Source organism: Eurosta solidaginis, chromosome 3 (genome assembly GCF_040869045.1).
Source record: "Eurosta solidaginis isolate ZX-2024a chromosome 3, ASM4086904v1, whole genome shotgun sequence".
NCBI lineage: Eukaryota > Metazoa > Arthropoda > Insecta > Diptera > Tephritidae > Eurosta > Eurosta solidaginis.
In genome coordinates this window covers 286,684,575-286,708,882 of record NC_090321.1, presented here as the reverse complement: position 1 = coordinate 286,708,882, position 24,308 = coordinate 286,684,575, and the positions used below count along the sequence as shown (strand labels likewise).

The 24,308-nt window shown below is 40.6% G+C and overlaps 1 protein-coding gene across 1 annotated transcript in view; it reads right to left on the bottom strand.

The window, feature by feature from the left end:
• Positions 1-1,793: 1,793 nt before the first annotated feature.
• The window catches only part of M7BP (Myosin-7a binding protein), a 160,051-nt gene continuing 137,536 nt past the window's right edge, over positions 1,794-24,308 (bottom strand). Inside the window, exons 10-12 of the mRNA XM_067777248.1 lie at positions 7,083-24,047; positions 3,697-3,913; positions 1,794-3,638 (exon numbers count right to left, since the gene is read on the bottom strand). Coding sequence (XP_067633349.1) covers positions 2,699-3,638; positions 3,697-3,913; positions 7,083-24,047 — 18,122 coding nt within the window. The 3' untranslated portion in view covers positions 1,794-2,698. The remainder of the gene's footprint in view (positions 3,639-3,696; positions 3,914-7,082; positions 24,048-24,308) is intronic.

Genomic DNA, 24,308 nt, shown 5'->3' with positions numbered 1-24,308 from the left:
GTTGGGAATCGTTGTATGTTTATACAATCCAGATGTCAACAGAAATAGCAGATGAGAAACTAACGAAGCAGGCTCGGGTCGCAACATTATATAGTATATACATATTTATCTGTGGATTCCCGACAACCGAAAAGGCACTCAAAACTGTTTTCGAGTTGTTTGCTTGAGAAATGTTGATATTATGAACTGTATGTTGAACATTATAGTGTAAATTGATTCTGGAAAGATTATCATTTACAGATATCGAATCGGTTCCTTACTCATTTATTCCGTAATAGTAGGTAATAGAATATGGAAGTAATGTTAGTAGTTTCAAGATGGAAGCTTCGATTCATGCACCTGCATGAATACATACATATAACTTAACAAGGCGGCAGACACACTTGTAAGAATGTGCTGACACCACACTTTAACAAATACGAGCGAAACCAACGCAGGTAATTGATCTGATATCATATTGGGTAAGCAGACGAAATGCAATTCATGTGACCTGCAGCGTAAGCGATGTGATATCAGGAAGTGCAGTGGCAGCAACTAAGAAATCGGTTAAACTAATTTAGAAGCTTAGAGTTAGCTTTTAGCATAGAATAAAATTCATTCTGTTTTTGGACGTGAAAGTAAATGCTAAAAACCTAATCAATTAGTTTCATTCCTCCTTTTCAGTTTGCGATGGGGCCGCGGGGCGGCCCTCAACTTTAATTTTTTGGAGGCCGTGTCCTTGGCCTCCTTAACTTATATATTATATAAGAAGGTAACTTACAGCTTATTACATTTACATGTAGTTCATTTGTGTAAGGAGCCATGCTGGAATCGTTTTTTGGTTAGATGATGAAATTGTGAAACAAATGTTGTTAGTAAAATTGCCAAAAACCACAAGAATTTACAGATATTTAAAACAATAAGGAAAATATTTATTCCCAATAAGAGAATGGTAGCAACCCTCTCTTCGTGCTTTCATCATACCAATTGAATATTGAAATTTATTTATTTACATACTTACCTAAACAATAAGCAATTTTTGATGTTTTCTTCTGTTTTGAAAATATTAATTTTACTAAAAACATTTGTTTCAGTTGTTTTAATGTTTTATTCTGTTTAATTATAGTTTTTTTTTTACTTTGTTGCTGTAATAACTTTATATTATTTGAACATACGTATATATATATGTATATGTATGTATGTATGTACTAAGTATGCTAGTAGTATCTGTATGAATATGTACATATAAAATATTTTACCGCAATCAAATTAAGAACAATTCAAAGAAGTGCATACATATAAATTTAACAATTTTACTTAAAATTTAGTTACAAAATTCTAAATGAATAAAATTAAAATTAATTCAATGCTTTTAAATGTTTTTTCTCATTTGTCGTTTGAGAAAAAAATGGAATTAAAACTAAAAATTTGGATATTTTAAATAATAAAAAAAAAACCCAATAAAATCAATGTTAAGGAATTTCTAACATAACATCTATTAAATATAAAGCAAAGGAAAAAACATTTTGTTTATTTAAAAATTGTTTACAAAAAGCAGCTCAACAATAATTTACAGCATTCAATTATTATTTTTCTTTTGCGGGGTTAGCAAAATTTTGTGCATTGATTAGCGATTTTGTGCGTTTTAATATTTATAAGTAAAAATGCTATTTAATTGTTGTTTTTTTGTTTTTAAGCTAAAGTGGCACAATTGTTAAAGCATACAGACGTACATATGTATGTATAGAATTGGCTATAAACTGCACTGTTTTGTAAGTACAAATATCTATGTTTGTTAGAATATAACTAAAAGATAATTTAAGAACTTTTCCCTTGCACATGCTTTTATTGAAATTGTGATGTGTACTTCTCAAATTAATAAACTCCGTTACTACTTCACTAGCTGTGTTTGTATTTAGTGCTGCAGCCAGATTCCATTGTCTAAATGCTTAAGCAAATGAACTCTCAGCGTTCTCAGCACTCGCTTAAATGCGATTCTGCAACTAACCTTGAGTTGATTAAATTTTGTGACGTTATCTGTTCGTCAGGGGGCGCAAGTGAAGCATAAAAATCTGAAATAAAAATTAGGTTTGTCGACAGAATCAGAAATTGCCAGATTGTGCAAGTTATCTCCGGATTTGACAGAACATGTGTCTTGAGCTTTTCAGCGCACAACTCTTGTGGCAATAAAAAACATGAAAATAAACAAAAGGACATTGCAATTAGAGAACAAAAGGGTTTTTCCACACCCCATCATACCTTTGCAGCCATAAAGCAAAGGGATAGTATAATTGGTTAAAAAAATTTAATTTCAGCTTTTCAGCTTTTTAGCAGTTTTAGCATAATCCACTGTCAATATCTTATAACGTTTTCTTTCATTTTAATCTAGAATTCACCAAAATGTATTTAGAGGTTTAAATCGATTTGCAACTTTCAGAATCAGGCTACAGCTCAAACAAATTTTATCCTATTTTAAAACTACCCCGAAGTCATCGAATTGCGATAAGACCTTTTAAACTGACCTAACCTGCATTTTGAACTATTCATGGCTATTCTAACCTAGAATTTACGAACTATAAATTTCCATATCATTTAAATTAATTTACACATTAATGCGTTGCAGTATTGACTAGTCGTAATTTGTTTACTCATATCTGGCTGGCCACCTAATTTTTAAATTGTATTTATTTTTAGTGTGTTTTTTTACGCCTCGTTCTTATCAAAAAAGCAAACTCGTATTGCTCGTTTTCACATCGGCCTCACTAAAACCATTAGGACAACTATCGACACCGGAATCAATTTGTTCATCGCTGATACGCTTTGCTGAAAGATTGGGTCTAATAGTCCCAGTGTCGCCAACGTCACTAAAATTAACATTTTCGCGTTCATAAAGTGGGTTCATGACAAAATCTTTGGTTGTGGCCGAAATGGCACGAAAACTATTGCGTTTCAGATCTTTGTGCAGCAATTGTTTTTCAAATTGTGACAAAATATTAGCGTTTGGTAGTGTACGCTTTTTGGGCACTGACGAATTCAATGATGATGCCCCACTAGCGCTACTATGAAAACTGAGCGAGGAGAGTGCACGACGTTTGGGTAATGTAGCTGGATAATTGGCAGCTGCACTGGCACTTCTCCACGAAAGTTGCGAGCGTACATCGTAATCATTGCAATCGTCTTTGTCAACTGTATAACTGTACATATCAAAGCTGCCGATGTTGCCATACAGACTAGCCGGTCGTTGATGATTCGCATATTTAGGGGTATCAATGTCATATAGATAATTTGAGTTGTTATAGTGAGATATAGAGGTAAGGGGGCGTGACGGCAATTCATCTTTTAATTTGGTTATGAGGGAGTTTGAGTTTGTGTTGTAATTGTAATATGATTTAGGCGGTGAACGGCGGTTAATGAGTTTCAGTGAGCTGCTACGACACACTGGAGTGGAAATGGTCCAATGACAATCGCTACGTTCATTATTAAGCGGAATATTTTCATTTGGATTTTTGCCATTGGAATTTACCTCATTGATCGCGATATCTGTTGTTCCATCGGTGCTCGCACTTACACTGGACCGAATACAATCTTTTGTGTTACTTTGGTGTTTTGGACTGGTTTTGGATGTTTTGTCATCGTTGATGTAGTAGTCGCGACTATATCTAACAAATAAGAATAGCATGAAATATGCGAAAGTGGAATCTTTTCAATTTTATATACCTGGCATATTCAATTTCATCCACTGAGTTGGTTTCAGTTTTTGTAGTTTCCATCAGCGAGATAACCTGATTTTCCATACTCAAGTTAATATTTGGCAAATCTATGAAACGCTCTGGACTGCCACTGATGCGACGTTTCAACGCCTCTGGTGCATACGGATTATTTGGCATATCCACAGCATTATTCCATTTTTTATGTTCACGCTCTGCAATAGAGCCTGAAAGATAAAATTTACAGTTATATACACAGACTTCACAATCGTGGGTCAGCAAAGAAAATATATCACAAAAAAATTTAAGTCTTTTGCGTTTTACAATTAGATAGACAACACGTATAATAGAACCTCCTCTGAATTTAAAGCCAATGTTGAGAGGGCCTCAGAGTTTTTTTCAATGCTTACAAATGCTTTTTTGTTGTAACCTGGCTTTATAGCTAAAAAGTACATTACAAAAATATATAAAGTTTTTTAAGGCCAAAATCATGGCATATCAATCAGATGGCACAGAACCAAATTGCAAAAAAAAAAATGATATCAAAAGGATCACAAAAAAATATTTTCAGAGACATTTTCAACATAACGGCTATATATTGTAGAGCGATTTTTTTTTGGCAAATTTCCTATTTCGCATAGGGAGCAACCCAGTCTAATACATATACATACATACTTTTGTTATAAAAAGGTCAAACCAAAACTCGCACTCCTAGATCAAAGCAACGTCAACAATAAAACCAAATCCTTCACTAGTATTTCGCCAATAAGTGAAGCTACTTAAGTCTATAGAACTGCAATTTTGAGTGAGCAGTAATCCAAACTCTGAATGAAAGACCGATACCCAGACTCAAAACCTGAAAATTATTTTGTAATTTTTGGTAAAATTTCTTTGATACGCTATTTTAAATTAGAAACGTTTTGTCTGGGTGATTTTGGAATATGCTGAGATACAACATATCAGATCAAAATATGCAGTTGTGGTATATACATACATATTTGTACATTAGGGTGGTTACAAGGTATATGGTGAATTTTAATTTCTTTCGTGGCCCCTTCTAAAATATGCCAATAGATCAGAAAATGATTATTGGAAAGTTTCAGGCCAATCCCATAATGCCTCATTGAGGTCAAAGTTAGGAAAAACAGCGATTTTTCGGAAAACATTTTTTGTGTTTCGTCAGTAAAAGTGAAACCATTTATGCCAGGAACTTGACTCATATACCATTGAATATTGTAATGTCCATAGACGTTTGCATGGAAATTCAAAATTAGGGATATCCACTATTGTCGGATCTGATAAATGCTAAATACTGCTAAAAATAACCGTTTTATAAAAATATTATTAAAATCAAATACAAATAAAATTACCTATCGAATGGTCTACGAGTCAAGTTCCTGGCATAAATGGTTTCACTTTTACTGACGAAACACAAAAATTTTTTCCGAAAAAGCGCTGTTTTTCCTAACTTTCACCTCAATGAGGCACGTGTTAACATTATCGGATTGCCCTGAAACTTTGTATGTATCATTTTCTAATCTATTGGGATATTTTATGGGGTGCCCCAGCGGAAAATGTAAAATTGATTTCTTGTGGCCACCCTAAACTACATCCCAATGCTAAACAGCTTTCCCAGTGCAGATTTTATTCGCTGCTCTTTTTAATTTTCCCTACAAATTGGTGGGACGGGATACATACATGACATACATGTTTTACACCGACTTCGAACAGTAAATGGATTTTCACTAAGACGCTTTTCATGGCAAAAATACATACAGAGTTTCGCCAAACCACTGCCGAGAGAAAATCTGGAAGACCACAGAATATTAAAGGAAAGACAATTTTCTGCCTTTAAGTATGCAACAGCTTTTCAAGCTTTATTTAATTCGACATTTCTGCGCAAAAAGACATTGCCGGTATATTAGTTTATTGTTTTGTTAGATATCTAATCAGCAATGAACGTTTGTATGAAACAATAGGTCAATACAAGAATGATAAAAAAGGATGATAACAATACATGCTGTATTTTTAAAGGCGCAAATTTGATATCCACTTTCTCCCCCTGTTTCCACATGCTTTGTACAAGGATTTAATCCGAGAGCATTTCTGTAGAACATCTTAACCCTTTAGCGCCCACCGAAGTACCGTATTATTCGTACTTACCAAAAAAGGGACCGCGATGGCGTGAAAAAAAAATACTGATCGTGAAACTTTACTGTAAACCCAAAAAACGTATAACGCATAATACAAAATGATTTAGAGGGTTTTCCACAAGAGTCTTCGTCTTTCAGCCAGAGTTGGCATCAAACCGCCTCCAGAAAATTATTCTCAAATTGTAAATTGATTAAAAATTCTATAGCGTGCATTACTCAACACTTAAGGCTGGCGACAGAGTGTAAGCCAGAAGCGTTGCATTAATATAAAGGCAGAAAGCTATCAAAATTATTTCTTACGGAAAATTCTAAAAGATGTCAGGGTACTGGAAACATAGCATATCTTATAGCAAAAACTCTGTCGTCACCCTAAAACTATTGCTCTATTAGCTCACTTTAGGTCTAGATGTGCGATTTATAAAAAATATACAAAAAATAAACAACAACACAGTACAACGTAGCAAAACACAATAGAACACAACACCGAGCGATTTTGGAATTCACTTTGTGTTACCTGGCAGGAAATGTCTTAAAAGGACAACATCATCATCATCATCTTCACTGTTAATATCTTTTTCATGCTTAGCGTTGTTGTTATTAGTAAAATATGTAACTTGATTGGTGTTAGTAGCTGTGTTATACGAATTTGATGGACTTAGACTTAAATATGAACCATTTGTGAATTTTGTTAAATCAATTGATGTATTTGCAAAACTGTTAGTTTGTATTCGATCTTGCTCATTATTATATTCTGCCAATAATGATTCGATGGTTGTTGGTGTACTCTCATCAGTATGATTTGAATCGGTGCTCAGTTGATCTGAGAAGAGAATATCATTAATAAAATTAAATTTACAATCACTGAGCGCTCTTGCAATATAACAATCAATTGTTTCAGTTGTTGTACTATCGTTTATGGGGGGCGGTGGTGGCGGTGTGCTTAATATAAACTTTTGCTCAGGCAATAAACATTCTGAATGATATTCATAATCAAATTCAGTTTCAAAATAATCAATGGAACGTAGAAAATTTTGCATGATCTCAGTTTGACGACGTTGTTTTTCGAGTGCAGCCAGGAGGCGTTTGTCTTTTATGAAATGTTTGCACATTGTTGTCAGTTGAGAGACACTTCGCTGTGAACATTCTTCATCGCTCGATGTTGTGTCGACTACGTGCGATTGTCTGCAAAGTCGCTTTGTAATAGGTCTAATAAAGCTTCTTAAAGGATCAGTAATGACCATACCGCTGGAATCCAAGGTATTATTAGAAACAGAAGAATCTTTTTCGTATGAAAATGTTTCATCCGTCGTTTCAGTTGTTGGAATATTTTCGGCTTCTATTTTGTCTAAGCTTTTATCTGTAGTTACTTCAGCAGTTTTAACAATTTCGTTTGCATTCGATATTTGATTTTCGAAATCACCTAGATTTTCTACATCACAGTCCTCTGTTCTATCCCTCTCATCAGGGAGAGCTATTTTAACAGAACTTGATTGAATTTCCTCTAAGACAGGAAACAATTTATCGACAGTAACCGGTTCCACTGACTCTGATGTTAAAGTTTGTGTCATATCTCCTTCGCCTATTTCATCTGCTTCCAATTTCGCCATCAACGGTGAAACTTCTGGTACTTTCTCTGGCAGTAAAAACGTATTCTGAACGCCATTTATAGCTGAAGCTTCCACAAATTCTCCTTTCATGTTTGTAGACTCCAAAGCAGCTTGAGAAGGTTCTACTTGACTTTCGGCTGAAGCTGTGGTGTAAGGTTGAGTTTGGCTTTGAGTTTCAGTTGTGCACACATCTTTTGAAGCTAGAGTTTCAGATCGCCTGGGAGCATCTGTTGCTATTGCCTCGAATGCGATTTGTGTTTCTCTCAGGACGAGGTCTTCAGTTTTAGGAAAATCTGTTTGGACGTCGTTAGCATCCACTGCTACCGCTTGAGACAATTCCTGTGTTTCGACCTCAGTTGTCGTAATTTTCAATTCACCCTCCTCGGCGAGACACACGTATTTTGACATAACGGTTTCCGTTCCCATGAAAGCCTCTATTTCTAGAGCTGGAATCGTGATTTGGGTTTCACTAGGGATTAGGTCTTCAGTTTGAGGCATATCTGGTTGGACGACGGGCCTTACATTCACTCCTGAAGATTGAGACAATTCCTGTGTTTCGATCGCCATTGGCGCCTGCGGTATTTGCGGTTCAACTTCATTTTGAGTTTCAGATATCCACACATCTTTTGACCTAAGAGTTTCAGATGGGATAGGAAGGTATGCTGATATTGCTTCGTTCGTCATTTGAATTTCACTGGGAACAAGGTCTACAGTTTGAAGAGTATCCGGTTGAACGTTGGGCTTAACATCTACTCCTGGAGATTGAGGCAATTCCTGTGGCTTGACCGCTATTGCCGCTTGCGGTATTTGCCGCTCAGCTTCGTTTTGAGATTCGCAGCTACACACATCTTTTGACGTAAGAGTTTCAGATGGAGTGGAAAGATCTGCTGATATAGCTTCGTTCGTGACTTGAATTTCACTCGGGACGAGAGCTTCAGTTTGAGGAGTATCCGGTTGAACGTGGGGCTTAGCATTCACTCCTGGATATTGAGACAGTTCCTGTGTTCCGACCGCTATTGGCGCCTGCGGTATTTGCAGCTCAGCTTCGTGTTGAGTTTCGAAGCTACACGCATCTTTTGACGTAAGAGTTTCAGATGGCGTGGGCAGATCTGCTGGTATTTCTTCTTTCGTGATTTGTATTTCCTTCGGGATGAGGTTTTTAGCGTCGTACTTAGCATCCTTTACTGGAGATTGAGACAATTCGTGCGCTTCGACCGCCATTGGCGTCTGCGGTATTTGCGGTTGAGCTTCGTTTTGAGTTTCGGAGATACACACATCTTTTGACGTAAGAGTTTCAGATGGCGTGGGAAGATCTGCTGATATAGCTTCGTTCGTGATTTGAATTTCACTCGGGCCGAGAGCTTTAGTTTGAAGAGTATCCGGTTGAACGTGGCGCTTAGCATTCACTCCTGGAGATTGAGACAATTCCTGTGTTTCGACCGCCATTGACTCCTGCGGTATTTGCGGCTCAGCTTCGTTTTCAGTTTCGGAGCTACACACATCTTTTGACGTAACACTTTCAGATGGCGTGGGAAAATCTGCTGATAGAGTTTCTTTCGTGATTTGAGTTTCACTCGGGACAAGAGCTTCAGTTTGAAGAGTATCCGGTTGAACGTGGGGCTTAGCATCCCCTTCTGGAGATTGAGACAATTCCTGTGTTGCGACCGCCATTGGCTTCTGTGTTATTTTCAGCTCAACTTCGTTTTCAGTTTCGGAGGTACACACATCTTTTGACGTAAGAGTTTCAGATGGCGTGGAAAAATCTGCTGATATAGCTTCGTTCGTGACTTGAATTTCACTCGGGACGAGAGCTTCAGTTTGAGGAGTATCCGGTTGAACGTGGGGCTTAGTACCCCCTTCTGCAGATTGAGAAAATTCCTGTGTTGCGACCGCCATTGGCTTCTGTGTTATTTGCAGCTCAGCTTCGTTTTCAGTTTCAGAGGTACACACATCTTTTGACGTAAGAGTTTCAGATGGCGTGGGAAAATCTGCTGATATAGCTTCGTTCGTGACTTGAATTTCACTCGGTACGAGAGCTTCAGTTTGAGGAGTATCTGGTTGAACGTGGAGCTTAGTACCCCCTTCTGGAGATTGAGACAATTCCTGTGTTGCGACCGCCATTGGCGTCTGTGTTATTTGCAGCTCAGCTTCGTTTTCAATTTCGGAGTTACACACATCTTTTGACTTAAGAGTTTCAGATGGCGTGGGAAAATCTGCTGATATAGCTTCGTTCGTGATTTGAATTTCACTCGGGACGATGTCTTCGGTTTGAGGAGTATCTGGTTGAACGTGGGGCTTAGCATCCCCTTCTGAAGATTGAGACAATTCCTGTGTTTCGACCGTCATTGGCGTCTGTGTTATTTGGAGCTCAGCTTCGTTTTCAGTTTCGGAGCTACACACATCTTTGGACGTACGAGTTTCAGATGGCGTGAGAAAATCTACTGATATAGCTTCGTTCGTTATTTGAATTTCACTCGGGACGATGTCTTCAGTTTGAGGAGTATCTGGTTGAACGTGGGGCTTAGGCAGATCTGCTGGTATTTCTTCTTTCGTGATTTGTATTTCCTTCGGGATGAGGCTTTTAGCGTCGTGTTTAGCATCCTTTACTGGAGATTGAGACAATTCCTGTGTTTCGACCGCCATTGGCACCTGCGGTATTAGCGGCTCAGCTTCGTGTTGAGTTTCGGAGCTACACGCATCTTTTGACATAAGAGTTTCAGATGGCGTGGGCAGATCTGCTGATATTTCTTTTTGCGTGATTTGTATTTCCTTCGGGATGAGGTCTTTAGCGTTGGGTTTAGCATCCTTTACTGGAGATTGAGACAATTCGTGCGTTTCGACCGCCGTTGGCGTCTGCGGTATTTGCGGTTCAGCTTCGTTTTGAGTTTCGGAGATACACACATCTTTTGACGTAAGAGGTTTATATGGCGTGGGAAGATCTGCTGATATAGCTTCGTTCGTGATTTGAATTTCACTCGGGCCGAGAACTTTAGTTTGAAGAGTATCCGGTTGAACGTGTGGCTTAGCATTCACTCCTGGAGATTGAGACAATTCCTGTGTTTCAACCGCCATTGACGCCTGCGGTATTTGCGGCTCAGCTTCGTTTTCAGTTTCGGAGCTACACACATCTTTTGACGTAAGAGTTTCAGATGGCGTGGGAAGATCTGCTGATATAGCTTCGTTCGCGATATGAACTTCACTCGGGACGAGAGCTTCACTTTGAACAGTATACGGTTGAACGTGGGGCTTAGCATCCCCTTCTGGATATTGATACAATTCCTGTGTTTCGACAGCCATTGGCGTCTGTGTTATTTGCGGCTCAGCTTCGTTTTCAGTTCCGGAGCTACACACATGTTTTGACGTAAGAATTTCAGATGGCGTAGGCAGATCTGCCGATATTTCTTTTTGCGTGATTTGTATTTCCTTCGGGATGAGGTCTTTAGCGTCGGGTTTAGCATCCTTTACTGGAGATTGATACAAGTCCTGTGTTTCGACCCCCATTGGCGTCTGTGTTATTTGCGGCTCAGCTTCGTTTTCAGTTCCGGAGCTACACACATCTTTTGACGTAAGAGTTTCAGATGGCGTGGGAGGTTCTGCTGATATAGCTTCGTTCGCGATATGAACTTCACTCGGGACTAGAGTTTCACTTTGAACAGTATACGGTTGAACATGGGGCTTAGCATTCACTCCTGGAGATTGAGACAATTCCTGTGTTTCGACCGCCATTGGCACCTGCGGTATGTGCGACTCAGCTTCGTGTTGAGTTTCGGAGCTACACGCATCGTTTGACGTAAAAGTTTCAGATGGCGTGGGCAGATCTGCTGGTATTTCTTCTTTCGTGATTTGTATTTCCTTCGGGATGAGGTCTTTAGCGTCGGGTTTAGCATCCTTTACTGGAGATTGAGCCAATTCGTGCGTTTCGACCGCCGTTGGCGTCTGCGGTATTTGCGGTTCAGCTTCGTTTTGAGTTTCGGAGATACACACATCTTTTGACGTAAGAGTTTCAGATGGCGTGGGAAGATCTGCTGATATAGCTTCGTTCGTGATTTGAATTTCACTCGGGCCGAGAGCTTTAGTTTGAAGAGTATCCGGTTGAACGTGGCGCTTAGCATTCACTCCTGGAGATTGAGACAATTCCTGTGTTTCGACCGCCATTGACTCCTGCGGTATTTGCGGCTCAGCTTCGTTTTCAGTTTCGGAGCTACACACATCTTTTGACGTAACACTTTCAGATGGCGTGGGAAGATCTGCCGATATAGTTTCTTTCGTGATTTGAGTTTCACTCGGGACTAGAGCTTCAGTTTGAAGAGTATCCGGTTGAACGTGGGGCTTAGCATCCCCTTCTGGAGATTGAGACAATTCCTGTAATGCGACCGCCATTGGCTTCTGTGTTATTTGCAGCTCAGCTTCGTTTTCAGTTTCGGAGGTACACACATCTTTTGACGTAAGAGTTTCAGATGGCGTGGGAAAATCTGCTGATATAGCTTCGTTTGTGACTTGAATTTCACTCGGGACGAGAGCTTCAGTTTGAGGAGTATCCGGTTGAACGTGGGGCTTAGAACCCCCTTCTGCAGATTGAGAAAATTCCTGTTTTGCGACCGCCATTGGCTTCTGTGTTATTTGCAGCTCAGCTTCGTTTTCAGTTTCGGAGGTACACACATCTTTTGACGTAAGAGTTTCAGATGGCGTGGGAAGATCTGCCGATATAGTTTCTTTCGTGATTTGAGTTTCACTCGGGACTAGAGCTTCAGTTTGAAGAGTATCCGGTTGAACGTGGGGCTTAGCATCCCCTTCTGGAGATTGAGACAATTCCTGTAATGCGACCGCCATTGGCTTCTGTGTTATTTGCAGCTCAGCTTCGTTTTCAGTTTCGGAGGTACACACATCTTTTGACGTAAGAGTTTCAGATGGCGTGGGAAAATCTGCTGATATAGCTTCGTTTGTGACTTGAATTTCACTCGGGACGAGAGCTTCAGTTTGAGGAGTATACGGTTGAACGTGGGGCTTAGTACCCCCTTCTGCAGATTGAGACAATTCCTGTGTTTCGACCGCCATTGGCGTCTGTGTTATTTGAAGCTCAGCTTCGTTTTCAGTTTCGGAGCTACACACATCTTTTGACGTACGAGTTTCAGATGACGTGGGAAAATCTGCTGATATAGCTTCGTTCGTGATTTGAATTTCACTCGGGACGAGAGCTTCAGTTTGAGGAGTATCCGGTTGATCGTGGGGCTTAGTACCCCCTTCTGGAGATTGAGACAATTCCTGTGTTGCGACCGCCATTGGCGTCTGTGTTATTTGCAGCTCAGCTTCGTTTTCAATTTCGGAGCTACACAAATCTTTTAACTTAAGAGTTTCAGATGGCGTGGGATAATCTGCTGATATAGCTTCGTTTGTGACTTGAATTTCACTCGGGACGAGAGCTTCAGTTTGAGGAGTATACGGTTGAACGTGGGGCTTAGTACCCCCTTCTGCAGATTGAGACAATTCCTGTGTTTCGACCGCCATTGGCGTCTGTGTTATTTGAAGCTCAGCTTCGTTTTCAGTTTCGGAGCTACACACATCTTTTGACGTACGAGTTTCAGATGACGTGGGAAAATCTGCTGATATAGCTTCGTTCGTGATTTGAATTTCACTCGGGACGAGAGCTTCAGTTTGAGGAGTATCCGGTTGAACGTGGCGCTTAGCATTCACTCCTGGAGATTGAGACAGTTCCTGTGTTTCGACCGCTATTAGCGCCTGCGGTATTTGCAGCTCAGCTTCGTGTTGAGTTTCGAAGCTACACGCATCTTTTGACGTAAGAGTTTCAGATGGCGTGGGGAGATCTACTGGTATTTCTTCTTTCGTGATTTGTATTTCCTTCGGGATGAGGTTTTTAGCGTCGTGCTTAGCATCCTTTACTGGAGATTGAGACAATTCGTGCGCTTCGACCGCCATTGGCGTCTGCGGTATTTGAAGTTCAGCTTCGTTTTGAGTTTCGGAGATACACACATCTTTTGACGTAAGAGTTTCAGATGGCGTGGGAAGATCTGCTGATATAGCTTCGTTCGTGATTTGAATTTCACTCGGGCCGAGGGCTTTAGTTTGAAGAGTATCCGGTTGAACGTGGCGCTTAGCATTCACTCCTGGAGATTGAGACAATTCCTGTGTTTCGACCGCCATTGACTCCTGCGGTATTGGCGGCTCAGCTTCGTTTTCAGTTTCGGAGCTACACACATCTTTTGACGTAACACTTTCAGATGGCGTGGGAAGATCTGCTGATATAGCTTCGTTCGTGATTTGAGTTTCACTCTGGACAAGAGCTTCAGTTTGAAGAGGATCCGGTTGAACGTGGAGCTTAGCATCCCCTTCTGGTGATTGATACAATTCCTGTGTTTCGACCGCCATTGGCGTCTGTGTTATTTGCGGTACAACTTCGTTTTCAGTTTCGGAGCTACACTCATTTTTTGACGTAAGAGTTTCAGATGATGTGACAGGCTCTGCTGATAATGCTTTGTTCGTGGTTTGTATTTCACTCTGGACGAGGTCTTCAGTTTGAAGAATATCCGGTTGAACGTGGGGCTTAGCATCCCCTTCTGGAGATTGATACAATTCCTGTGTTTCGACCGCCGTTGGCGTCTGTGTTTTTTGCGGCTCAGCTTCGTTTTTAGTTTCGGAGCTACACACATATTTTGACGTAAGAGTTTCAGATGGCGTGGGAAGATCTGCTGATATAGCTTCCTTCGCGATTTGAATTTCACTCGGGACGATGTCTTCAGTTTGAGGAGTATCTGGTTGAACGTGGGGCTTAGCATCCCCTTCTGGAGATTGAGACAATTTCTGTGTTGCGACCGCCATTGGCGTCTGTGTTATTTGCAGCTCAGCTTCGTTTTCAATTTCGGAGCTACACACATCTTTTGACTTGAGAGTTTCAGATGGCGTGGGAAAATCTGCTGATATAGCTTCGTTCGTGATTTGAATTTCACTCGGGACGATGTCTTCGGTTTGAGGAGTATCTGGTTGAACGTGGGGCTTAGCATCCCCTTCTGAAGATTGAGACAATTCCTGTGTTTCGACCGCCATTGGCGTCTGTGTTATTTGGAGCTCAGCGTCGTTTTCAGTTTTGGAGCTACACACATCTTTGGACGTACGAGTTTCAGATGGCGTGAGAAAATCTACTGATATAGCTTCGTTCGTGATTTGAATTTCACTCGGGACGATGTCTTCAGTTTGAGGAGTATCTGGTTGAACGTGGGGCTTAGGCAGATCTGCTGGTATTTCTTCTTTCGTGATTTGTATTTCCTTCGGGATGAGGCTTTTAGCGTCGTGTTTAGCATCCTTTACTGGAGATTGAGACAATTCCTGTGTTTCGACCGCCATTGGCACCTGCGGTATTGGCGGCTCAGCTTCGTGTTGAGTTTCGGAGCTACACGCATCTTTTGACATAAGAGTTTCAGATGGCGTGGACAGATCTGCTGATATTTCTTTTTGCGTGATTTGTATTTCCTTCGGGATGAGGTCTTTAGCGTTGGGTTTAGCATCCTTTACTGGAGATTGAGACAATTCGTGCGTTTCGACCGCCATTGACGCCTGTGTTATTTGCGGTTCAGCTTCGTTTTGAGTTTCGGAGCTACACACATCTTTTGACGTAAGAGTTTCAAATGGCGTGGGAAGATCTGCTGATATAGCTTCGTTCGTGAGTTGAATTTTACTCGGGACGAGAGCTTCAGTTTGAAGGGTATCCGGCTGAACGTGGGGTTTAGCAGCACCTTCTGGAGATTGATACAATTCCTGGGTTTCGACCGCCATTGGCGCCTGTGTTATTTGCGGATCAGCTTCGTTTTCAGCTTCGGAGCTACACACATCTTTTGACGTAAGAATTTCAGATGGTGTGTCACTCGGGACGAGGTCTTCAGTTTGAAGTGTATCTGGTTGAAAGCGGGGCTTAACATCCCCTTCTGCTGATATTGATTCGTTCGTGATTTGAATTTCACTTGGGACAAGGTCTACAGTTTGAGGCGTATCCGGTTGAACGTTGGGCTTAGCATCTTCTCCTGGAGATCGAGGCAATTCCTGCGTTTTGACCGCTATGGGCGCCTGTGGTATTTGCGGCTCAGCTTCGTTTTCAGTTTCGGAGCTACACACATCTTTTGACGTAAGAGTTTCAGATGGTGTAACAGGCTCTGCTGATAATGCTTTGTTCGTGGTTTGTCTTCCACTCGGGACGAGGTCTTCAGTTGGAAGCATATCTGGTTGAACGTGGGGCTTAGTATCCCCTTCGGGAGATTGAGAAAATTCCTGTGGTTCAACCGTCATTGGCGTCTGTGTTATTTGCGGCTCAGCTTCATTTTCAGTTTCAGAGGAATACACATTTTCTGACGTAATAGTTTCAGATGGAGTTGGGTGATTTTCTGATATTGCTTCTATCGTTATTTGTATTTGACTCGCGCCCAAGTCTTCAGTTTGAGGCGTATCTAGTTGGACGTCGGGTTTAGCATCCTCTTCTGGAGATTGAGACAATACGAGCGTTTCAACAGCCGTTGGTGTCTGCTTTAAATGAAGTTTAGCATGGGTTTGAGTTTCTGAGATACAAATATCAGTTGCAACGTTTTGGAATGGGTTTTCCATTGTTTCAACTTGAATTTCCGTTAGTGGCGCTTTACCCAGATTACTTGGTTCTTTTGTATCTGCCTTTATTTCTTGCGAAATCTCCACGTTTTGGGGTTTATACCTTTTTGAAATGTCCTCATCTTGTTCTACGATCGGAAAGGCGTCTTTCAAATCTTCCCTATAGGATGCTTCCACATGTGGGTCTTGTGACAAAATTTGAGGAGGAGCTTCTTCGATTACTTTGACGGAGATGACACTAGTGTCAACTAATATATCTTGGCCAGTTTCAGCACACTGCAGATTGTCTGATTTGACCTCGATTTGAGTTTGATCGATAAGCCTCTCAGTCGGCGTTTGCGGTTGGTCGTCCATGATTTTTTCGATCTGTTTAGTGGGTGCTTTTTGCAGGGTTACTTCCTTCATCGCTGGGTTTGTTTGAACTAGCTGTTCTTTTCTATCCTGATCCAAGTTTTCACCTATCGATTCTTCATTTATTGCGGAATTTCGAAGCTGCACAGCTGTTGCTTCGTATGGTGGTTCAGCTTCCTTCATTACTGCCAATACTATTTTCACTTTTGCACCGTTTGTCATATGCGATTCAGCATCCTGTTGAGTTTCTGTATGTTCAGGTACTGCTTCGGTCAGAACTTGCCTTTCTTTGTGTGGCTTCCCTTGAGAGAGGTATTGAGCTTCAACGATAATTTCATCCGATCTTAGAGCTTCCTCAGGAATTTTATTTGGCCATCTAGTAGTGGAGGCTTCTGGAATCTTTTGAGTACTGAGATCTAATTTCCTTTCGACCTCTGTACTTTGAAAGGTTTCCGTTTCAGTTTTTGCGTGAGTTTTCTTATCAATTCGGGATACAAAAGCTTGAACGTCAGGCCTCGCTTCTTTTTCAGAATTATGGGGGCGTTCTGATTCAGTTGCTGTTTGACTGGCAATTTTCGCGGCTTCGTCTTTTGTAGTATTTTCTGTTATCAGTTCAGTGTGTATTCTGTAAACTATTTTTTCGTTGCGCTCTTCAGTTTCATTCTCATAAAGCATTGGCATCTGCGTCCTATCTGGCAAAGGCGACTCTGAAGATTCTTCCTGTTGTACTGTTGCGAAGTCAGGTCGAATAGGTTGAAGTTTGTCCTGTTTGGCTTTACATTGAAGGTCATTGTTCGGTATTTCAGTCAGAGCTTCCTTCTCAATCATATTCGATTTTCTATGTTTTGACAGCTCGGATATATTTGGTTCCTCTTTCTTCTTTTCCGCACCTTGTAATGAAGTTATTGAGGCAAGGTCCATGAATCCTTCTTCCAGCGTATCTTTAGTTTCAACAACCGTTCGGATGAAACCCTCATCCGCTAAGTTTTCCGATGTGTTCCTTACTACTTCTCCGTAGTTTAAAGTCTGTATTTCTTTCGGTTCAGGCTGCGTAATAGTTTCTTGGCTTGTTTTGTTAGTGGGCTCCTCTGTTTCGCTCAGAGAACTGGATTTCTTGGGACCTTCTTCGACGTCTTCAGTCCTTTTTGAAACTTCTGTTTCTGTAAGCTTGGATATGTTAGGGTTTTCTTCGTTTACGACTTTTGTGCTATGGTGTGCAGGTTTATCTGTACTGGACGCAGTTTCATTTGCTATTTGATCTTGTGGTGCTTTTGGAAGTGGTAGCTCTGGAGTTTCGAGAACGGACTCTATCACTTTTCCAACTACCTCGGTTTGTAGACTCTGTGTAGGAGTTAGTGTTGTAGTCTCTCTGGCTAGTTCTTGAAAAAGAACTACTGATTCGACCTCTGTTTCTAGGTCAGTTTCAATAGGATTCCGGGTACTTGATTCGACTTCACTTTGTGGTTTCGTAGCATCAATTTCTACATTCATTGTGTGTTCATATTTGTTTTGAGGGTCTCTATTTACGGCAGACTTCCGCATTGTTGATTCTGCTTGCACGAAGATTTCCTCAATTAAGGTTTTGGTCTGAGTCTCATCTACATTTTCGTTGGGATGTAAAATGTGTGAGTTTGTAACTTCAGTGGCTTCTGTTACTTTTTCCTCAATCGCTGTTGGACGCTCACTACTGGAAGATTGGGGAAGAACTGGTATTGCCTCGTTCGAATCTTCATTATTTTCATTTTCTTTTGATTTGTGTCCTAGGGAAGGCTCCGATGTATAATGTAGATCCGATTCCTTTGGCACTTCCGTAATTTGGATTAATTTTGGTGAGATTTCTTGTGAGGTTTCTTTAGGTGGTGCTGTAAGGGAAACTCGATTTTCTATTACCGTCGCATTCTCTGTGTCCAAAAGCTCTGCAGTATTTGCAGAAAGCTCAAATTGAGTATCGTTAATAGGCTTTCCGTCAGACGTGTCGATTGTAGTATCGTCCACTTTGGCATGTTCTGCGGTTAGTGAATTTTGTGCTGACTCTTGGAGAGTATCTCCTGTAGGCACTTTTGCTTCAGCAGAAACTAGGTTCTCAGCTTTAGTAGGTTGTAGAAGCTTTATTTTGGATTCGCTTCGCTCTTCGAAAGCTTCATCCCCACCAGGTGCGCCAGCTGATGCTTGGATTGCAATATCTCCCACTTTCAATTCAGCTGCAGCGTGCGGGTTTTGTGTTGAAATTTGCGGATCAGTTTCTTCGATTACTACGGCGCAGAGAACACCACTTTCAACAACTATTTCTTTGTGAAATGCATCGATAGACCTCTCAGTCTGTGTTTGAAGTTGGTCATCTACCATTTTTACGTTTTTTACAGTCTGCGCTACTTGCGGGTCGATTCTGTCTGGCACTTTGCATGTTGGATTTTTAATTATAACCTCACTTTTACTTTGGTTTAAAGTTGCCTGAGCCAAATTTGATACAATCGCCGAGGTATCCTCTCCAATGCGTGCTTGAATAAGATCTTGACTGTCTACATTGGCTTGATTAGGTATCACTTGGGGATCAGTATCTAAGTTTAGTGTATCAGCAAGATCTTTCTTACCGCCTTTCATCAAAATCTGAGTTTTATCTGTTTTTTCGTTTTCGATACCAAGTATTTTAGGTTGAGAATCACTGGATACTTTGCTTGAGAGTTTTACTATATCGGTGTCATGTTCGATGTTGGTGGTTACACTTGCCTTTTGGGTTATATTTGTTGTAACAATACGTTCTTCTGTAGTCTTTAGTTTTTGCTGTCTTGCATGAGTCGTAACTTCGTTAACAACTTCTACAAAGGGTGCCTGAGTTTCCCTCAATGTAGCTTCTTCAGTTTTGGGTGCAGATATATCAAGATAGGTGCTTGTTGAAGTTGAATTGCTAAAATCGACTACCTCTTTGCCCTCTGAATCTTTTATTCTTGGCTCAACTTTCGAGGATGTTTCCTCAGATATTTTTTCACCCTGTGTTTCAGTTTCTTTACTGAAAGATTGTGAAGCTAGTGTTAAAGACAGGATGAACGTTCTTGTAGGTTCTTGTTCGTTTTCAGCTACCGTGGATCGCGTTTCAGCTAGGTTTTGTGTTATGTCTGCGTTCTCCTTTTGTCCTATCAAAAGCCCCACTGAACTGGGCCCAGCTTTTTTTGAAGTAGCCGTATATTTTGTTTTGTTTGGCAAGGCGTCTTCCGAATTTGCTTTATTAGGTGCTGCTTGCTCCGACCCTGTGCTTTTAAGGTCTAGTATTCCTGGAAGAAGTGCGTTTTCTATTTTTGCAATCGGTGCTTCAGCTGATATTTGAATAAGAGTATCTTCCATTTTACCTACAGCTGCAGGCAGTGGACTTTGCGATAAAGTTTTCGGAGAAGCTTTCTCTGTTATAGGTGGTTCACTTTCAGCAAGCTGTGTTGCCTTTAGCTTTATCTCGTCTTGTTCTTCAACAAATTCAGTGCCATCTTCTATAGGGTTTTCAGCATCGCTTGGATTCTCCGCATCTGCAGGCTTAATCTCTTCGGGGGCTTCGTTCATTTTTATTGAGCTCAGAACTAGTGTTTCAACAATATTTTCAAGTTGTGGTCTGCAAGAATGAAGTTCTCTTTCAGTTTCGACGATAAGCTCTTCCTTAGCAAAATATTTCGACACTTCAATATCCACAAAGGCCTTTCTAATTAATTCTTCAGTAGACCCTCGAGCTTCAACAGCAACTCGCTCTTGCCCAACAAACAGTGACGTGTTTTGTTCATCTTTAAAATCGTTGGAGGGAGGAAGAGCTTCATCAACTTTTTGCTTAGTTTCTGATCTTTCACTCACTGGAGCAAACTCATATTCAACAGGGTGAGATGTATGTAGTTTTGATCTAATTGGAATTGCACACCGCGCTGCTTCAAACAGAGCTTGGGTTTTGATTATATTTGAACTTTCTTCTATTGATGGCTGCGTTATATGGGCCGCAGATTTGCTCATGGGGTCGATATCTTGGGTTCCAATTACCTCTTGTGATATAACTTCTCCAACTGCAGTTTCTGTTGAAATGGAAGTTCCAACCACGAACACTTCTGTGGTTCTAGTATTAGGCTCGGCAGTTGGTGTTGCTATTTCAATATTTGCCGCCACGACTGCTGTAATCTGAGGGAGCTGGGGACTAATTTCTAAAGACATTGGCGTTGCTGCATTAAATTCTTTTAGAGATTTGGTTATCGATTTTGGCTTCGAGGTTTCAGCATCATTTCTCATAGCATTTTCTGGTTTCTCAGGGCTTAGAGTGCTCTGTAATATTTGAGGTTCATCTTTTGCAATTTCATTACCTAGCTCTGTCACGTTTGTATATTTGTCAAGCTTTGCCCTAATGGCCGGTCCCAAAGATTTCATAAATTCTGAGTCGACAGGCGATCGAGGTATGCTGGTGAGCTCATATTGGTTTTGTAGTTCGGTGAGAGATTCTTTAGCTGGAGTCTGCGATTTAGAATCATTTACAGATGCCATTGATATATGTGCTTCGCCTTGTGCGGAAACTTCTTCTGCAGCTGGAGCTTGAATTGTATCTATTATTGTAAGTTCGATTTCAGTAGTTTTGAAAGTATCTGGTTTTGTTTGGATTTGGTCCTCAGCGTTCTTAGGTGAAGCTTCTTCTTTTATAGGACAACATTCTTTTGAAACTTGAGGATTCAAATCTAACTCTTTCGCGTCAACCGCAGCCTTTGAAATGTTTGATTCAGCTGGACTAAAAGCTTCTTTAGCTATATTTTCAGTTGGAGTATATATGTCATTTTTTAAAGCTGGCTCCTTATTAGCAAGCTGTTCGGTAAATGAGTTGCCTTCGGTTTCAAATTTGGGAGTAGGTGTTTCCACTGGCATCTGAGTTTTGAAATCTGTTGACCTTTCAGTCCTATCACAGCTGGTTTTGTCTTCGAGTTGTACTTCGGTGGACACGGTATCAACGTACATTGCGCTATTCCTATTTTGAGGTAAATCTGTGAAGGTCTGCTCCAAAGCTTCTGTACTGAGAGTACTTTCTAACGCTTGAGGCTTAACAGCTATCCCTTTCTCATCTATTTTAGTTTGAACAATTTGTGGAGTAGTTTCAGCGGTCTCCTCTACAGCCTGAGATGGACCTGCAATTTCGCTTGCTTCAGATTCGATTGGAGCTGCCGATACCAGTGCCTGTGCTTCCTTGATTGTCTGTGGTGTTGGAAGCTCAACTTCGTTGTTGTATTTTTTTAGAGGATATTTTTCAAGAGCTTCCTGTGTGCCTTCAGTTGCAATAACTTCAGATATTTGTAGTTCCGTCTGAGCACAGCCTTTCATATTAGCCATTGTTGCTATTGATTGCTTTTCTTCAACACTTTTACTCAGAGTTTTCGCGTCTTTTGCTTCTGTTGATGGTTCATTTGGAGGTGCTGCCAGTTGCCCTTCTTTGGAAGATTTTCCTGCAGGTACCACATTTGTGGTCTGGGCTAGTTCAGTTTCACTGAAAGCCGGTTTTTTCAATGCTTGCGGAAGTTCTGACACTGTTACTCCTGAATCTTTCGCATCTACATATTCAGTTATATTTATGGCTTCTGCCTCTTCTTCAAGATTACGTGGCAATTGCAGGTCGCCTTCTAGCGAAATGCCTTTGACTGTTGGTTTATCTGCAGATTCAACCAATACTCTAATTTCTCTGCCAAAGGAGTTTGGTGGATCCATTTTCTTTTCAATTTGAGTTGTTGTCGCTAATTCGTTCGTCGATGCTTGAGCATCTGTGGCGACATTATTATCTTTTGCGTTCTGTTGTTTTGATAGATCAGTTGGAGATGGCATTTCTTCTGAAATAGTGGAACGCTGAGCAGGAGTTAGGGCTAATAAAGTAGGGACCTTCAGCTCTTCCTCCAAACTTTGTATATCTCTAGGTTTTTCATTCATTTCAAGTGGCAAATTTAGTGAGTAAGATTTCATGAGAGCACCTGAATCTGCTGCTTCGGCTGCATTTGCTTCAGCTGTTTCTTCCGTAAACTTCAGTGCTGATAATTGTGGTTCACCATTCGCTTGTTCCTGTGTAATTACTTTATGTTGCGAAATTTCCTGAATCTCTATTGCCTGCAGAGGTGGCGATTCAACATGCGCGAAAGTTTCCTTACTTTCCATCTCAGCTGGCACTACAGTTTCTACAATTCTTTCCAGCACAATTACATTAGGCTGCAATGTACCGTATTCCATTTCGTTTTGCGTCTCGACAACAAATAATTGCGCAAGAGGTTCTCCTAAAGCCAGCTTTTCCTGCGAAATTTCTTGGCGTTCAACAGTCTGTAGATGATGAGCCTCAATATTAACTGAAGGTTCTGCGGATACAATCTCATCAAGGATTTCAGTTCGAACAGCTCTTTCTAACTCAATTACTCTCAGCTGCAATCTGACGGAATCGTTTTCGCTTTGAGATTCACCGAAATACGTTTCTATTGATACCTCAGACGAAGCATCAACACCCTTTTCTGCTTCTAATTTAATAGGAACTTCATTAGATATAATTTCGATTGGAGCTTCGATTTCTACCAAATAAAGTTCATTCTCAGCATGCTGTGGTAAATCCAATTTAACATAGCTGTCAGTTTCGCTGGTAGTATTTTCTACCGAGGATGAATGCGAAATATCTAACGCCTTTTCGTCCAAATAAGTCGGAAGAATTTGATCTGAAATTTGATTCAAAGTGTCCTTATAAACCCCCATGGCTGGAGTTTGAGATGGAATCACTACTACCTTAGCTTCTGGGTTATTTTCAATTTTAGTCACTACTTCATTGTTTGCTTCACTTTGAGTTTCGTTGATCAATATTTCCTTTTGCCATTGGATTCCATCAGTCGATAAACTCTCAATCTCACTAGTTAACAATGTTGTTGGCTGGCTGTGTGCGGGAGCAAATTTTTGTATTGCATTTGGAGTTTTAAGTTCAGAATCCAGATCATTAGATGCTTCGGTGAGCTTTTCAGCCACAAGTGATTCTATCGTTTGCTCTGTTCTTGCTAGCTCCGAAGATTCCATAGATTCCGCTGCCACAGTTGCTTCTGTTGCTCCTTTCATTTCAAGAATAGTCTCCTTGATAGCAGTGGTGCGAATTTCTCGAGTTTCATTTTCTGCGACTGACTCAGTTCGTTCAATTTCTTGCTGCTCAGTTTCTTCAATTTCCTTTTTTGGATCGTTGTCTTGATCAGCCCCTATAGCATTTTCTAGTAAATACGTAGACTGCATTCGGTCCGAGGATGAAATTTGTTTAGCTGGTGATACCATACTCGCAAAATAATTATCGCTCCCGTCATATTCTGTTGCATTCAAAATATTTGTTTCCTCCTCTTCATCTATGATGTCAAGTGAGCAATGCCCTATTGCTGGTCCACATGTTTTTATTTCAGCCAAAGCTATATCACTCAATTCTTTCAGTGAGGCGGTAGACGTTAATATGGAAGATTGTTCTGAAGTTGGCACAGCCAACATCGGGCCCAGTGCCATGGCTGCAAGAATTTCGATAACCGATGGTCCATGACAAGTTGTATTTGTTGTTTTTCGTTCGGTTGGGAGGTCATCAAACATATCATCAATGTTGTAGCCAGTACAAGCAATTTCTTCTATAATATCATCGTCTGCTTGATTACGAGCTGTAAGCAATAAACGACAAACTATACGATATCAAACTGAGATCATACAAAGTATCCTTTGAGATGATACCTCTGGCTGGATGAAAGGCGATATGATCTTACCAGCTGATACATGAAAGGGTCTGGGTTTTATACAACACAAAACGATTTTTAGCAGTCATCTACCTAATTGTTTGTATGTACTTGCACTACAATTTGTTGGGGAGAGGGGTATGTGTACGATCGTACCTAAATACATATTTACAAGCATTTAAATGAAGG